The 16,679-nt window shown below is 52.9% G+C and overlaps 2 protein-coding genes across 5 annotated transcripts in view; one reads left to right on the top strand and one right to left on the bottom strand.

Moving 5' to 3' along the window:
* EVPL (envoplakin) overlaps positions 1 to 9,258 on the top strand; it is a 39,373-nt gene extending 30,115 nt beyond the window's left edge. Inside the window, exons 15-22 of the mRNA XM_003768512.4 lie at positions 2,362 to 2,540; positions 2,648 to 2,786; positions 2,954 to 3,147; positions 3,301 to 3,451; positions 4,374 to 4,457; positions 4,585 to 4,695; positions 4,821 to 4,913; positions 5,551 to 9,258. Of these exons, the coding sequence (XP_003768560.1) occupies positions 2,362 to 2,540; positions 2,648 to 2,786; positions 2,954 to 3,147; positions 3,301 to 3,451; positions 4,374 to 4,457; positions 4,585 to 4,695; positions 4,821 to 4,913; positions 5,551 to 8,994 (4,395 nt within the window). The 3' untranslated portion in view covers positions 8,995 to 9,258. The remainder of the gene's footprint in view (positions 1 to 2,361; positions 2,541 to 2,647; positions 2,787 to 2,953; positions 3,148 to 3,300; positions 3,452 to 4,373; positions 4,458 to 4,584; positions 4,696 to 4,820; positions 4,914 to 5,550) is intronic.
* Positions 9,259 to 9,792: 534 nt separating this feature from the next.
* On the bottom strand, positions 9,793 to 13,923 carry CDK3 (cyclin dependent kinase 3). 4 transcript variants are annotated; one of them, XM_031965849.1, is made up of 8 exons: positions 13,844 to 13,923; positions 13,434 to 13,563; positions 13,218 to 13,295; positions 13,033 to 13,156; positions 12,785 to 12,955; positions 12,609 to 12,710; positions 12,250 to 12,453; positions 9,793 to 10,602 (listed from the first exon to the last, which is right to left on the bottom strand). In XM_031965849.1, the coding sequence occupies exons 2-8, from the start codon at positions 13,547 to 13,549 to the stop codon at positions 10,477 to 10,479; spliced, it is 921 nt and encodes a 306-aa protein (XP_031821709.1). In that variant the 5' UTR covers positions 13,550 to 13,563; positions 13,844 to 13,923; the 3' UTR covers positions 9,793 to 10,476. The 4 variants fall into 4 exon arrangements, with proteins under 4 accessions (XP_031821709.1, XP_031821708.1, XP_031821706.1 ...); XM_031965848.1 differs by lacking the exon at positions 13,844 to 13,923 and having other exon boundaries at positions 9,793 to 10,599; positions 13,434 to 13,816; XM_031965846.1 differs by lacking the exon at positions 13,844 to 13,923 and having other exon boundaries at positions 13,434 to 13,815.
* Between the last annotated feature and the right edge of the window lie 2,756 nt (positions 13,924 to 16,679).

Below are 16,679 nucleotides of genomic sequence, written 5' to 3'. Positions count from 1 at the left end.
ATTACACCATTATCTACAAGATGCTTACTCTGCAAAAGGCACAATGCTAGGTTCTTGGGGAGGGGAGATAAATGGGACATAGTCCTTTCTCTCATAGAGGTTTCAGTCTAGTAGAGGAGATGCTATATATACAAAGAGCATTAAGAGGCAAAATGTGCCATAAATGAAGAACAGGGAAAGTATATGTGAGTTGAATAGGAGAAATTATACTTGGTTGGGGGATTCAGAGAAGGCTTCATGGAGTTGACGTTTGAATGAGGCCTTGAAAAAATGAATAGGATTTCCATAGAAAGATGTCAAAAAGAGAGATTTCAGGTAATTGACAAACCCAGCTATGCAAAAACTGCAAATTTAGTATGAACAGAAAAAGCAAGTGCTCTGTTTGGTGGGACTGCAAGACGTGTAAAGGAAGGTAAAGCTAGAAAGGTTGTTTGAAGCCTTGAAGGGGCTGGCCAAGAAATTTGGAAATGGCAACTGAGGAATGTTATCACTAATTTATGGAGTTGGGGAGACCTCTTGTTATTACAGTAGGAGACAGTAGGGAAAGAATAGAAAGTGGGAGCCAGTGTCAAAAATATTTCAGTGATAGAATTGGCAAGATTTGGTGTCTGTTTGGAGGGAGAGAGGATGGGAGGAGTTAAATCATCAATCAACTAGATTTCAGATTAATGGCTATTGTTGTTAACAGAGATGGGAAAATATGGAAGATGAATTGGCTTGATGGCAGAAGATGAGTCTTGTTTTAGGAAGTGTCAGAGCAAGGATTCTTAATCCCTCTTGTATCATGGACCCAGGTTTGTGCTGAAGTCCGTTTGAACTGCCTTTAGAGAGCCAGTTGTCAAATTTGCAGCATGAGCATTTATACCTTAGAAATCAGTAAATGCTACAAATTGGGGCTTAATTTATCATTTTGTGATTTTCAGATGTAAGAAAGTGATGGAGAAAATGTTAATGCAGATTAAACTTAATCTGTATATATTTTGAGAGAACTGGTTGTTAAACATTTATCAGTACCCCAATGTGGACTGTTTAGGAAATAGCATTTTTTAAATGCATAAAATACAGTGGATGGCAAAGGAAACCAAAAGTTAGTGAAAATAATGGTGTATGTATGTGAGAATATATATGTATGTATATATATTCTCATCCAAGTTCACATACTCACTGAAATATTAACCCAGGCTAAGAACCCTTGTGAAAAGCAGAATTGGAGCTTGGAAGAAGACGGAAGCTCCAGAATCCTATGGTGGGGTGGCAGAGGTGGGGGGAGCTATTTTTCTTGAGTGTTAATTGAAGGTGAGCAACCAGATGAGAGGACCATGAGAGAGAGCGTAGGAAGAGAAAGGAGGAAGATTGAGGACAGAGCCTACATCTAGAAGAGTATGACCACATTTAGTAGGAGAAGAAAGAAGAGTCAAAAGAAGCGAATGTCAGCTAAGTAGAAGGATCAGAAGTGGTGCATCATGTAGCTGCTCAAGAGTAGACAGCGGGAAAGTACACTACCCTTCCCACCATGCTAGGATCTGAAGCAAAGCCCTGTGGTACCATCTTAGTTCCAACTCTGATGTCATGAAAGTCAAGAGAGGAGGAAAGAGGGAGGTGTTCAGGAGGATCAAATGCTGTATCATCTTCATGATACTAAAAGACTACCAGGAAAATATTTATTAGAATTAGATTTATGAAAAATAACCCAAATTTTTAGTCATTTAGAATAGCACTAAGGTCTTTGAGACACCCTGAATGTAATTATTTAGATAGTTATTTAAGTGCAGAGGAGAAATGTCACCCAACTCTGAGAGGGGAATCTATGGACCCTTTCCAGCTGGAGGAAGGAAGTTTGAGGAGAGAAAGTAGCAATTGAGTTAGGTTTCAAAGTATTCAAACAGGCAAGTTGGATCTTCTCACTAAAGTAGGAAGTAAGGCCATTTGTTGGGAATGAGGGAGATGCGGCGGGGTTGGTGCTCTGGTTGTCCTCCTCTGGACATTCTTCAGCTTATCCATGTCATTCTGGAGCAGTGGTACCCAGGACTGGGCTCAGCGCTCCTAAGGAGAGCTGACAACTTGTTCTCTGAAGCACAATTTGAGCAGAATTAATTGGTGCTCAGGCCTGAAACTCCTTTCCTAAGGCTCTTGAAGGTGGAGGCTAGTCTCCCCTCACCGGCCCCCTGGGCGAGCGTCGGAGGTGGAGGCTAGTCTCCCCTCACCGGCCCCCCTGGGCGAGTGCCTGATTATCCTGGATGATGGGAGGCTGAGGGGGAGTCCCCGGGCCGAGGGGCCCTGGCCAGTAGAGTAGTGAATGACGGTCCCGCTGTAGATGCCAGAATCCTGGAGTCCACAGTAAGTCCATGCCTCTGCCTGCAGAACGTCACCCGGAGGCTGCAGGGCCTGGAAGCTGAAAAGGAGGCCACACAGAAGGAGTGCGAGTCTCTCCTGTCCTCCAAGCCAGCCGGACCCGCGGGGCTTCACCTGCCAGTGACCCTTAACAACGTCAAGAACAAATTCAGTGACGTGCAGGTCCTCTGCAGTCTCTACGGGGAAAAGTGAGTGTTTCCAGGGCTGCTGGGTGGAGGCGGGGGAGTTAGGCCAGAGGAGCGTGGCTGGGGGCTAAGCAGCAGGGGTTCGGACCTTCTCCCCTCTTCTCTCCCAGGGCAAAAGCGTCCCGCGCCCTGGAACAGCAGATCCAGGCCTCGGAGAAGGTGATTCGGGGCTTCGAGTCCGGCTTGGCGCAGGAGGCGCCCATCGCCGCGGGCCCTGGCGCCCTGCAGGAGCGGATCAGTCAGCTGCAGGTGAGGGGCCCAGGGAGAAGCGAGACTCCTGAGAGCAGCCTGCCTGGGCCATGGGAGCGGGTGGGGAGGGTCCCGGGGGATGCAGAGGGAGACCGGAGGGAGGGGGCACCAGGCCCGGGCCTGGGCAGCTGGAGGCAGCGGGTCTCAGCCTGCTTCTGCTCCTTCAGCGGCAGAGACGGGAGCTGCTGGAGCAGCAGGCCTGCGTCCTGGGCCTGCACCGGGAGCTGAAGGCCACCGAGCATGGCTGCGGCGCGCTACAAAACAACTTCCAAGAATTCTGCCAAGATCTGCCCCGCCAGCGGCGCCAGGTGCAGGGGCTCACCGACCGCTACCACGCCGTGGCCGACCAGCTGGACCTGCGGTGAGGGCAGGGCCCGGCCGGGAGGGCACCGGGGACCGGCTGGGAGGGCGCCGACTTCCCCCTCGCCCAGTCTCGGCCTCTCACCCCGTGGCCCAGCAGGTGCGTCCCAGCCCCCGGGGCGGGAGGATCATCTTGTCTCCGTGCCCTCCCCAGGGAGAAGGCCGTACAGGACGCCAGCCTCCTGCACCAGCAGCTCAGGAACGGCAGCGAGAACCTCCGCTCCTGGATGGAGCACCTCCCTCGCCACGAGCTGGGGCCCTCCGACGGGCCCAGTCAGGTCGCCTACAAGCTGCAGGCCCAGAAGGTGAGGGCCCAGGGCCTGGGCTCTTTCCCGGTGGGGCCTTCCCGGGCTCGGGCCTGGACCCGAGACACCGGCCGCCCGGCCTTGTCTCCCAGGCCTCTGAGGGAGGCCGAAGCCTGGGCCTGCGTGGCCTCCGGTCCCCCTCAGCCCCTCATCCATGAGATGGGGAGGGGAGGATGCAGAGAGGGCCGGCTAGATGGGGTCCCGAGCCCGGACTCTGTGTGTGTACCCGCTTCCCCCACGTGACCGTACTTGGAAACGTCCTGGCCCACTCCCAGAAGCTGAGGGGGATCACTGGCCCACTGGACCCACTTGGGACTTCTTCCCAGGCACTCCCATCTCCGGGGCCACGGACCAGGGCTTGTCCATTTCCCACGGCTGGAGCCGCAGGCCGAGCTTCCGCCTCACGTCCTCTCCTTTCCCTCCCCTCCCTTCCCCACCCCAATCTTGAGAGAAGCGGCAGTCCCAAGAGAGAGCCCTCGGGGGGCCCAGGCCCGTGGGAGACCCCAGGAGGCCCAGGCCGGGACTCAAGATCAGACCCGTGATCGCTGTGTGACACTGGGCGAGGGGTTAGACTCCATAACCTGTCTGGTCCCTCCTGCATCCCTCCCTCGGCCACTGAGGGGAGCCCCTTAACTTCTGGGCCCGTTTCTTCATCTGTAAAACGTGTGGCTGCGCTTGGTGACCTCCAAAGCTGTGGTCCTCTGACCCCCCGGCTGCCCCCAGCAGCGTTCTGTGGGGGGCTGTTAGCCAGGCAGCCATGCCCTGGTGAGATGTGTCCCGAGCACAACCTTGGCTACTCCTGCTCCCCCTGCTCATTGCCCCACAAGGTCCCTGACGGGGAGCTGAGAGACAGTGAGATTCTGTGGCTCAGGAGGCAGCTCCCCTCCGGGCCAGGGCCCATTTTTCCTTCTTTCTGTCCTAGCGTCTGGTCCAGGAAATCCAGAATAAAGAGAAAGACAAAAACACAGTATTCCACTTATCCCAGGACCTGCAAGCTGCTCTCCAAGTAAGTGTGTTTCCTCAGTTTTGTTCCTCCTCTCCCTCCTTCCTCCCTCCGTGGGCCCTTCTCCAAAAGATGCCCTCCCCACCCCTCATGGCCCCAACTGCTAGGTTCCCTTCCTTCTCCTCCACAGGATTATGAGCTGCAGACAGACAAGTACCGCTGCTCCCTGGACCCCACACTGACTGCATCTGCCCCCAAGAGACTCCGAATCACTCCTTTGCAGGAGAGCATCCAGGCCCAGGTAAGGACAGATCACATCTTTCTCCCCAGCCTACCGTTCCCCCATAGAATTGTAAGTCCGGTCTTTCCAGAAGGAACCACTCAGAACTGACTCCATCCTTTGTTTTCCTCCCTCCCCAACTCCAGGAGAAGGACCTAATCAACCGCTATACTTCAGTTGCTGCCCAAACGCAGCAGCAGCTGAGTCAGCTGGAGTTTGCCAAGAAGGTGTTGGAAAAGGTACCGAGATGATCCTTGAGATCCCTTTACTGGCATGGCTCCCAATTCCAAGATAATGTGGTAGCCTCCAGGAGTGGCCCCTGCCAATTCAGGGTGCTTCCTGACCCCCAGGGGTCTTGTCTCCCTAGCCCTACATTTGGGGTGCAGGTAGGCTGAAAAGGAGGTGGGGGTCTTTCCCACGGTTCTCCACAGAGCCCCAGGCTGATCTTTCACTCTGGGTTCCCCTGGCCCCCCAGAAAGCCCAGCCTCTCCCAAAAAAGTCACACTGCCCCACTTGGGGAGCAGAAGAGGGAGAAGGAAAAAAATCACAAGAGGCCATTAAATGCTTCTTCCCAGGGTTCCTTGTCATTTCAGAGCACAGCACAGATCCCTCTTTTCCTATTGTGATCGATTGGCTGAGGCTTCCCCAGAGGGTTCATGAACAGGATAGGGGACGAGTTGAAGATTGTACTTTTGGAAGGTTGGACGGGTGGGGGGACAGACCACAAAGACCCAGCCTGTTTGGAGGGCACTCCATCCCTCCTCCATCCCCCTGACGTGCTGATGCTTCCCCTAAGGCTCCAAGGGGAGGAATCGTGGGTCAGGTTCCTTTCAGCAACCTTGTGCCCCATCACTCTTTCCCCTTCTTGTTCCACAGAAGGAAATCAGTGAGGCTGTCCAGCTGACTCCCCACCCCACGCAGTGGTTGGAGAACCAGCCCCCGGCCAGCAGGGAGTCAGAGAGCCAGGTGCTCAAGTCCCAGCTGGAGGAGGAGAGGCAGCGTGTGGCTCGCGTGCAGCAGGAGCTCCAGGAGCAGAGGAGGCAGCTGCTGCTGCTGAAGACCCAGAAGCCTGTGGAGAGGCTGGAGGAAAAGGAAGTGGTCGAGTTCTACAGGGACCCCAAGCTCGAGAGCAGCCTGTCCAAAATGAAACACCAGGTGGAGGAGGAGGGCAAGAAGTGGGCCGTCCTGAAGGCTGACCTGGAGGTGATTAACCAGAAAATAGCCCGGCTGGAAAAGGAGAAGAACGACATTCAGCCCCATTTGCTGACCAAGGAAGTCACCCAAATCAAGAGGGACCCCACGCTGGACAGCCAGGCAGCCCAGATCAATGCTGAGATTGAACATCTTCGAGGAGACAACGCCATCATCTCTGCCCGGGTGGAACAACTAAAGAAAGAACTAAAGGCCCTGGAACAGAAAGAGGCTAATGTGAAGGAGAAGGTAGTGGTGAAGGAGGTGGTCAAGTTGGAGAAAGATCCCGAAATGGTCAAGGCATCCTGGGCTCTGAAGCGGCAGATTGAGGAAGATGCCGGCCGCAGGAAAGTGGCGGAGGAGGCAACAGTCAAGCTGCAGGCTCGTGTCCAGGAACTGGAGCAGCAGATCAGCTCCATGGAGCCCAAAATCATTGTCAAAGAGGTGAAGAAAGTGGAGCAGGACCCTGGGCTCCTTAAAGAGTCTGTCAAACTCAGGAACCTCATTGAGGAGGAGAAGAAGAAGAACATGGTGCTGACCAGGGAGCTCAATGACTTGCACAGCAAGTACAGCATGGTGGAAAAACAGAAGCCCAAGGTGGAATTCAAGGAGAGAGTCAATGAGATCTTCCAGGTGGATCCAGAGACAGAGAAGGAGATTGCCCGGCTCAGGGCCGAGCTCCAGGACACCACAAACAAAAGAAGTGCCATTGAGAAGGAGGTGGAGGGAACCCTACCAGAGCTGACCCTCCTCCGGGCCCAGAAGCCAACGGTGGAATACAAGGAAGTGATCCAAGAGGTGGTGAAACATGAGAAGAGCCCAGAGCTCCTCAGGGAGATTGACCAGCTGAAGGCCCAGCTCAATGATCTCGTCAACACCAATGGCCGGTCTCAGGAGCAACTCATCCGACTGAAGGGGGAGCGGGATGAGTGGAAAAGAGAGAGATCCAAGGTCGAAACTAAGATGGTGAACAAAGAAGTGATACGCTACGAGAGTGACCCGGTCCTGGAGAAGGAGGTGGAGCGTCTCCGGCGGGAGGTGCGGGACACGGTCCAGAAGAGGAGAGCCACAGAAGATGTGGTCTATGAGCTTCAGAACAAGTACCTGCTGTTGGAGAGGAGAAGACCCGAGGAGAAGGTGGTGGTCAAGGAAGTGGTGGTTACCCAGAAGGACCCAAAGCTCCACGAGGACCACAGTCGCCTCAGCCGGAGCCTGGATGAGGAAGTGGCCAACAGGCGGAAGCTGGAGCGCGAGGTGCAGCAGCTCCAGGCCACGGTGGAAGAGAAGGAGAATCTCCTCAGTTTCCAAGAGGACCGTGACAAAAAGCTAGCAATCGAGAAGGAACTGCGGCAGCTGAGCCTGAGGATCCAGGAGATGGAGCAGCGGCCTCCGGCGGTGCAAGAGAAAATCATCATGGAGGAAGTGGTTAAGCTGGAGAAGGACCCAGACCTGGAGAAGTCTACCGAGACCCTGCGGCGGGAGCTAGACAGCGAGAAGAACCGGGTGATGGACTTACACCGGGAGTGCAAGAACCTGCAGGTGAAAATCGACGTCCTCCAGAAGACCAAGTCCCAGGAAAAGACCATCTACAAAGAAGTCATCCGGGTGGAGAAGGACCGGGTCTTAGAAACGGAAAGGTCCCGCATCTGGGAGCTGCTCAACAAGGACCGGGCTGCGAGGCAGAACAGGGAGGAGGACGTGAGGAGGCTCAAGGAGAGGCTCGAGAGGGCCGAGGCGCTGCAGAGGACCTGGTCACGGGAAGAAGCTGACCTCCAGAAGGCCCGGAGCCAGGCCAGCCAGGAGCGAGCCCAGCTCGAGAAGGAGATGAGGAAGCTCGAGAGGCAAAAGCAGGAGAGGATGCTCTGCTTCCAGGAGGAGTCCAAACTGCTCAGCCAGAAGACAGAAAGTGAGCGGCAGAAGAAGGCCCAGCGGGGTCAGGAGCTCTCTCAGCTGGAGGAGGCCATTCTGTGGGAGAAGGACCAGATCCACGAGAAGGAGAGGACTCTCAGAGAGCTCCAGCTAAAAGTGAAGCAGGAAGAGATGAACCAGGACACACAGCTGAGGGAGACCAACCTCTCCACAAAGATCTCCATCCTGGACCCAGACTCTGGGAAGGACATGTCCCCGTACGAAGCCTACAAGCGGGGCATCATCGACCGGGGACAGTACATCCAGCTGCAGGAATTGGAGTGTGACTGGGAGGAGGTCACCACCATGACCCCGTGTGGAGAGGAGACCCTCCTCCTGGACAAGAAGAGCGGGAAGCAGTACTCCATCGAGGACGCCCTGCGCTGCAGGAGGATCACCAAGGAGGAGTACCACCTCTATAAGGACGGCCGCCTCCCCATCTCCGAATTCGCGCTCCTGGTGGCGGGAGAGACCAAGTCTGCCCCCCTCTCCATAGGCTCCATCATCTCCAAGGCCCCCGGCCCCTCCCCGGCCCCCCAAGCCAGCAGCATCTTCTGCCCCGGCTCCTCCCTTGGCCTCGGTGACGACACCTTTCCCATCGCGGGCGTCTATGACACGACCACCGACAATAAGTGCAACATCAAGACCGCTGTGGGCAAGAAGATGCTGGACCCGCTCACCGGGCAGAAGCTGCTCGAGGCGCAGGCGGCCACGGGGGGCATCGTGGACCTCCTGACCCGGGAGCGCTACTCGGTGCACAAGGCCCTGGACCGAGGCCTCATAGAGAACACTTCCACCCAGAGGCTGCTCAATGCCCAGAAGGCCTTCACCGGCATCGAGGACCCCGTCACGAGGAAGAGGCTGTCGGTGGGTGAGGCCATCCAGAAGGGCTGGATGCCCCGCGAGAGTGCCCTGGCCCACCTGCAGGTTCAGCATCTCACGGGGGGACTCATTGATCCCAAGAGGACAGGCCGCATGCCTCTCCCCCAAGCCTTGCTGGCCGGCATGGTCAATGAAGAGCTGGCTCAGCTCCTCCAGGATGAATCCAGCTACGAAAAAGAACTGGTCGACCCCATCTCCAAAGAGCGCCTAAGTTACAAGGAAGCCATGGCCCGCTGCCGGAGGGACCCAATGACCGGCCTCCTGCTCCTCCCTGCAACCCAAGAGAACTACTGTTCTTACCGCACGGCCTCCCCTTCCCTGCCACGCTCTCTGTGCTAACGGGAGCATCCCGGGCACGCTGAGAAGGGGGGAAGGCGGGGGTTAGAGGTCACCTCTTTTTTTAGCTAAATAAAATTCCCTTATACTCTCCAAAGGCAGCCAGATCCCCGATCTCTCTCCGTTTAAATGTTTTATCATGAAGAGTGGTCTCTGTATCTGAGCTCCCCTACCTTAGATGACTAACAACATTTCCTTAGCCCCAGAAGTCAGCATGACTTTGTCCTCTCCAACCAAATGCATGCAATAAACTCCCCTATCGTCTCAGTGGCTGAGCTGTCATTGATTGAAACATGGGATAGAGTTGTCTGGTTGGGGCAGGGAGGGTGGAGACACCTGCTGAGAACTGAGAAAACTTCTCCTAGCTCAGGGGAAGGACATGGTTCTGCTGCCTCTCATTCTGGGTCTAAGACGACTTGTACAATGGGATGAGATCCAGAACTCTTCCCCATTGAAATAACAGTGGCCTCCTGCCTCCCCTGAATATCTTCTCCCTATTTTACTTGCCGTCTGTGCTCTGTACAGTTCAATCTCTTTTTGTCTGTGGCACAGGGTCTTAATGATTTTTGTGCTACCTTCTTGGGAAAAAACATTTTACATGCATAAAATAAAATGCGTAGGATCACAAAGAAATTAATTACTTTGAAATAGCTAGCAAAATATAAAGTTTTTTTTTTTTTTTCAATTAATGGATCTCAAGATAAGAACCCTTGTTCTAGGGATTACTTTCAGTCTCCTAGTGAACCATATTGACTTTTCCCTTCCCTGGGGTCCCTTTCCACTGAAGGGACAGACACCATGTAGATCAGAAATGTCATTTTTATTTCTTATTCTGAAATCCAGGACCAAATGAATGCAATTACATTATGGATAAACAGTTAACTGCTGAAAACACACCCAACTCACATACTTGCCACTGACCATGTATGGAAAAATTCCCCTCTCTTCTACCTCTTCTAAATGGAATTCAACTCCTTCCTAAACAGTTTAAACCCCAAAAGAACAGTAAGGGGGCTGGACATGGGGTGCAGGAGCAAAGTCCTTTCTACCTTGGAATTCTTGACTTGAAGGTAAAGTTTGGGCTAGATCTGTGAAGTCAAGAGGTTAATTCCTAAAGAGAAAAGCAAAGTGGATAAAATAAAAATGGCCCTCTTTCTCTGAGCACCTCCCACCAGTGGTCCTAAGTACAAGGGAGCTGCTCTCTTACTTCTCCCTCCTGAGGCAACTGTGCCCTCCACTCTGAAGTGGCGCTGTCAAACCCAACAAAGAACATGGGAACTCTCACTAACCTGGGAGAAGGACTGGTCCAAACCTAGCCCTTCGTGGTCCCCAGACCGCAGCTGAACCCAGACACAAAGTCCATCCTGCCTCTAATTCCTCTCCAGCATTAGAGACAGATGGCTAGAGCTGCAGCTGCAGAAGGGACTTTGGGTACTGGGCCTGAGAAGGAGGGGGATAAGGGCAGAAGCTGGATGCCCGTCCCCTTCACCGGCAAAAATGCTCCAACATGCACTGACGTGGGGCTGAGCATGACTTGCAAGAGGAGAAATAGTGGTGGGTTAGAGCTGCCTTGGCTGAGATGCGCCTGTTTGGGTCATATTGCAGCAGCTGCTGTAAAGGAAAGAGAAAAGCATGTTAATGAGCCCTTTCTGCCTTCTTCTCCAATCACCCAGGGCTGTGGTGAGGTTAATAAGGATTAGGACAATGAAGCACAAAGCCAGAGGACACAGATTTAGGCCCAGAGAAGTCTGGAGAAGGCCATCCCAACTAAAAAGAAATTTTATACACACACACTTATACGTAGATATAAAAGAGATATATAAAATGACACATAACATAATGTATAAATAAATGTAGACAAATGGGGGAAATTTGTGTAAGGAGAACATCAAGCAGAAATTAACCTGCTAGAAACAGTTGGGATGTGATCTATTTTGGAAATAAATGTTGGAACCTGTAGAAAGACTTCTCTCCATTCTGCTGAGCCAGCAAGTCTCTTCCTAGCAACTATGGGTGAGTCAACCAACCTCTCCCCTTCCTCACTGAGCTTTCCTGCTCTCTACCCAGCTCAAGTTGAGACAGGCTCTTTATAAAAACAAAAGACCAGTGTCTCTGGGAACATCATAGTGAACCTGTGGAGTATGAAGACCTGAAAAGGAAGGTAGGGCCTTGAGGGCGATTCTTTGGCTCAAGCCAGGTTCAGTCAATCCTTAGTAGTTTTCTGCCTCAGGTTCCCTGGAATCTTGCCTTACTGATAAAGAAAGTGCTCTCCTTAGACTAAGTTCTATGTAATAATAACATTTACTAAATACATTACTTTAAAGTTTGCCAAGTATTTTACATACATTGTCATTTGGTCTTCAAAAAAAACTGTTAGGTAGGTCCTACCATTATTATTTCACAGATGAGGAAACTGAAGCTCAGAGTGGCTAAATCATTCAGTTTCTTCATCATAAATAAACTTGATTTCTAAGGTCCTTCCAACTCTTTGGTCTATGACATAGTTGCTAATATATTCCCCATTTTGCAAATGAATAAATTGAGATGGTGGGCACCATGTGGCTTAACGTTTCATATAAATGCTTTTATACAGAAGAAGGAAATGGGAGATCTGTTCTAGGGGAGTTATTGATAGTTGAGTTGGGGAGCTAGAAACTGCATGCATCAGCATGATTAGAACTGACATTTACACAGTACTTTTAAGGTTTATAAAATATTTTCCATACTTAGAACATTGATCTATGTACAAAATAACTTGGTAACCAATAAACATATGCAGATTGGCAATAGTGTAACTCGGACACATGCACTCTGGATGAAGAAAGGATAAGAATTCAGTGTTGCTAATCAGGGAAATTTTTCCAGAAGATGGGTGTTATGAACAGTTTTAAATGTGAGGATTGGAACAGGGAGGACAGGCCGAAGAGTGGATTCAGTGCCAAGAAATCTAGGATTCAAATCCTGACTCGTATACTTATTAACTGTGTGACCCCAGACAAACCCCCTAACTGCTGCCGGTCCCCTCGTCTGTAAAATGAAAGAGAGCAACAGCATCTCCTTTACAGAATTGTCCTGAGTCCCAAACACAAGCTCTGGGCAAACTTTGAAGTGCCATTCAAGGCTTGGCTCTGTTGCTGGGGGTTCTGTCATTAATGAGGCCGGGATGAGTGAGGTACAAGACAAAGCAGACGGGCTCGGTTGGGCGCTTGCCAAGGCAGCATCCTAGCGGGCCCGGCAGGGCGCATCCTGCACACTTACCATGAGCAGGTCCTTGCCCTCGGGGTCCAGGGCGGGCACAATCTCCTCTATCGACTTCCGGGTCCACTTGGGGAAGCTGCCCTTGTAGTCCGGCAGCTGGGTGACCCCCGGCCACATGGCCTCGCTGGGTGTGCCCAGGGTCCGAAAAATCCGGAACAGCTGGTCGATTTCAGAATCGCCAGGAAACAGGGCCCTGCGCGTCACCTGCGGGGAGGAGCCCGGTGACCCCAGGGCCGCTTCCCTTTTCTGCGCCCAGCCCTCCCGCAGAGCCCGACCTGGGCCCTCCGGGAGATTCTGTGGCCCCAGAGGACGGAGCCCAGGTCCAGCAGTCCCCGGGCCCCCTCCTCTGCCCCCTTTACCATCTCTGCGAAGATGCACCCGATGCTCCAGACGTCCACGGCGGTGGAGTAGAACTTGCAGCCCAGGAGGATCTCGGGGGCGCGGTACCAGAGGGTCACCACCTGCAGGGGCAGAAGCCCGGGTGAGCGGCGCTGCAGGCCCTGGCAGCAAGCGCTCTGCCCCCGGCCCGACCCACCTCGTGGGTGTAGGTGCGCAGGGGCACGCCGAAGGCCCGGGCCAGCCCGAAGTCGGCCAGCTTGATGGCCCCCAGCTCGTTGATGAGGAGGTTCTGGGGCTTCAGGTCCCGGTGGATGACGCGGTGGGAGTGGCAGAAGTTCACCCCCTGCAGCAGCTGGAAGAGGTAGCTCTGGAGCAGAAGGGCAAGAAGAGCTGGCTCAGCGGCGGCCGCGGGGCCGCCCCCCCCCCCCCTTCCCGTGCGGGTACCTTGACCAGGTGCAGGGGGAGCTCCGTGGCCGCCGCCGAGTCCATGTATTTCTTCAGGTCCTGGCTGAGGAACTCAAACACCAGGTACAGCTTTTTCTCGCTGTGCACCACGTCGAGCAGCCTGCTGAGAAGGCTCCGGTCACAAAACTGGGCCCCCTCCCCCCGGCCGCTCCCCTGCCACTTACCTGACGATGTTGGGGTGCTTGAGCTCTTTGAGAAGGGAGATCTCCCGAATGGCGGTGCTTGGGACGCCCTCCGTCTCCCTGCAGTGAGGATGGGTGGCGGGGTGAGACCGCGGGCAGGGCCGCAGGGGCACCTTCTGGCGGGAGGCCGGGCCCGGAGCCCTGGGGGGGGGGGGGGGGGGAGGCAGGCCCAGGCCAGACATCGCCCCCAGCACTCACGAGTCCAGGCGGATCTTCTTCAGGGCCACCAGCTGCCCCGTCTGCTTGTTCCTGGCCTTGTACACCACCCCGTAGGTGCCCTCCCCGATCTTCTCCACCTTCTGGAACACATCCATACCAGCCGAGCTGCCTGGGCGACACAGGCCCTGCCCTGAGCACCCCGGGCCCGGCCTCCCCCCGCCCCCCGCCGCTGCCCAGTCACCCGGAGGGCCCGGCCTGCCTTGGGGAGGGGCAGGGGTGGGGGGCTGCGGGGCCCTGGCCGGGGTGGGGGGCGTCATTCCCTCCGTCCCACCCCTGCGGCCTGTGGGCAGCCTCGGCCTCCCAGGCACCGGGGTCTCCTAGCTGCTCACAACCCCACCCACCCCCTGCTGGCCCTGCCTCTGCCCTACGGAGAGCAGGGAGGATCAAACCTCCTGGCCCTCCTTCCTCTCGGGACCTCGCGACCTCGCGACCTCCCACCCCGGCTCAGGCTTCCTCTGGGGCACCCTGGGAACAGCCCCGGAGGTCAGAGGTCAAAGGGCACCCGCATGGGCCCTGCAGGCAACGGCCCGGCCTAGTGCCTGCCGCCTCCAGGGGACCGGGCCCCGAGGGCCCCCAGTCCCTTCCCCAACATGGGGTCCCTGCCGCCCGAGAACCCAGTCAGGGGGTGCAGCTCCTCCAAGCCGTGGATTTCAATAACGGGGTGCTACTCCTCATAGAACTAAATAATGGGGTGCAACCCTACCTCTGAGCCACCAAAAAAGGGGGACCAGGGGCCCAAGGGGGACAACACAAGAACACAATAAGGGGGGACAACTCCCCCTAGAAACAAAAGGGACAACCCTCAAGAACACAATAAGGGAAAACCCCTAAAACACAATAAAAACTTCAAGAACACAATAAGGGGACAACCCTAAGAAACAAAAGGGGAAACCCTCAAGAACACAATAAGGGGGTACAACTCATAGAACACAATAAGGGGGAACCACCTGTGCCAAGAAATTAAGGGGTCAACCCCTAGAACACAAAGGGAGACAACCCCCAAGAACCTGGGGGCCCCCACAGAACACAAAAGGGGAAAACCCCTAGAACACAAAAGGGGCCAATCATAAACACAAAAGGGGAAAACCCCCCAGAACACAAAAGGGGCCAACACAAGAAACAATAAAAAACCCCAAGAACACAAAAAGGGGAAACCCCCAAGAACACAATAAGGGGTCAACCCCCAAAAACACCATTAAACCCCCAGAAACCATAAAGGGCCCCCCAAGAACACAAAAGGGGGTCAACCACCGGCCATAGAACACAAGGGGCAACTCCTCATAGAACACAATAAGGGGGTACAACTCCTCATAGAACACAATAAGGGGGTACAACTCCTCATAGAACACAATAAGGGGGTACAACTCCTCATAGAACACAATAAGGGGGTACAACTCCTCATAGAACACAATAAGGGGGTACAACTCCTCATAGAACACAATAAGGGGGTACAACTCCTCATAGAACACAATAAGGGGGTACAACTCCTCATAGAACACAATAAGGGGGTACAACTCCTCATAGAACACAATAAGGGAGTACAACTCCTCATAGAACACAATAAGGGGGTACAACTCCTCATAGAACACAATAAGGGGGTACAACTCCTCATAGAACACAATAAGGGGGTACAACTCCTCATAGAACACAATAAGGGGGTACAACTCCTCATAGAACACAATAAGGGGGTACAACTCCTCATAGAACACAATAAGGGGGTACAACTCCTCATAGAACACAATAAGGGGGTACAACTCCTCATAGAACACAATAAGGGGGTACAACTCCTCATAGAACACAATAAGGGGGTACAACGCTACCTGTAAGCCATAGAACATAATAAGGGGGTACAACTCCTCATAGAACACAATAAGGGGGTACAACTCCTCATAGAACACAATAAGGGGGTACAACTCCTCATAGAACACAATAAGGGGGTACAACTCCTCATAGAACACAATAAGGGGGTACAACTCCTCATAGAACACAATAAGGGGGTACAACTACTCATAGAACACAATAAGGGGGTACAACTCCTCATAGAACACAATAAGGGGGTACAACTCCTCATAGAACACAATAAGGGGGTACAACTCCTCATAGAACACAATAAGGGGGTACAACTCCTCATAGAACACAATAAGGGGGTACAACTCCTCATAGAACACAATAAGGGGGTACAACTCCTCATAGAACACAATAAGGGGGTACAACTCCTCATAGAACACAATAAGGGGGTACAACTCCTCATAGAACACAATAAGGGGGTACAACTCCTCATAGAACACAATAAGGGGGTACAACTCCTCATAGAACACAATAAGGGGGTACAACTCCTCATAGAACACAATAAGGGGGTACAACTCCTCATAGAACACAATAAGGGGGTACAACTCCTCATAGAACACAATAAAATCCTCATAGAACAGGGGGTACAACTCCTCATAGAACACAATAAGGGGTACACCTCATAGAACACAATAACAACTCCTCATAGAACACAATAAGGGGACAACTCCTCTAGAACAATAAGGGGGTACAACTCCTCATAGAACACAATAAGGGGGTACAACTCATAGAACACAATAAGGGAGTACAACTCCTCATAGAACACAATAAGGGGGTACAACACTACCTGTAAGCCATAGAACACAATAAAGGGGTACCATGAAATTCAATAATGGGGTACAACTCTACCTCTAAGCCATAGAATTCAATAGGGGGAATCATGGAATTTAGTAAGGGGATACAACTCTACCTCTGAGCCACAGAATTCAGTAGTGTGGTGCAACTCTACTTGTAAGCCATAGAATTCATTAAGGGGGTATAACTCCACCTCTAAGTCACACAATTCAATAATGAGGTTCAACTCTACCTATAAGCAGAATTCAATAATGGGGGTATAACTCTACCTCAAAGCCATAGAATTCAATAAGGGGGTACCATGGAATTCAATAAGGGAGCACAACTCCACTTCTAAACCACTGAATTCAATAAGGGGGCACAACTCCACCTCTAAGCCACAGAATTCAATAGTGAGGTGCAACACTACCTGTAAGCCATAGAATTCAATAATGGGGATACAACTCTACTTCTAAACCATAAAATTCAATAAGAGGGTACAACATCTCTAAGCTGTAGAATTCAATAATGGGGTACATACCAGACCACTCCTCAACTTCACTTCTAAGACCACTCCTCAGTTCCATCTCTAAGCCATAAAAT

Source organism: Sarcophilus harrisii, chromosome 4 (assembly GCF_902635505.1).
Source record: "Sarcophilus harrisii chromosome 4, mSarHar1.11, whole genome shotgun sequence".
Taxonomy (NCBI): domain Eukaryota; kingdom Metazoa; phylum Chordata; class Mammalia; order Dasyuromorphia; family Dasyuridae; genus Sarcophilus; species Sarcophilus harrisii.
Note: the sequence above shows the minus strand (reverse complement) of the source record. Positions and strands in the feature narration are given on the sequence as shown.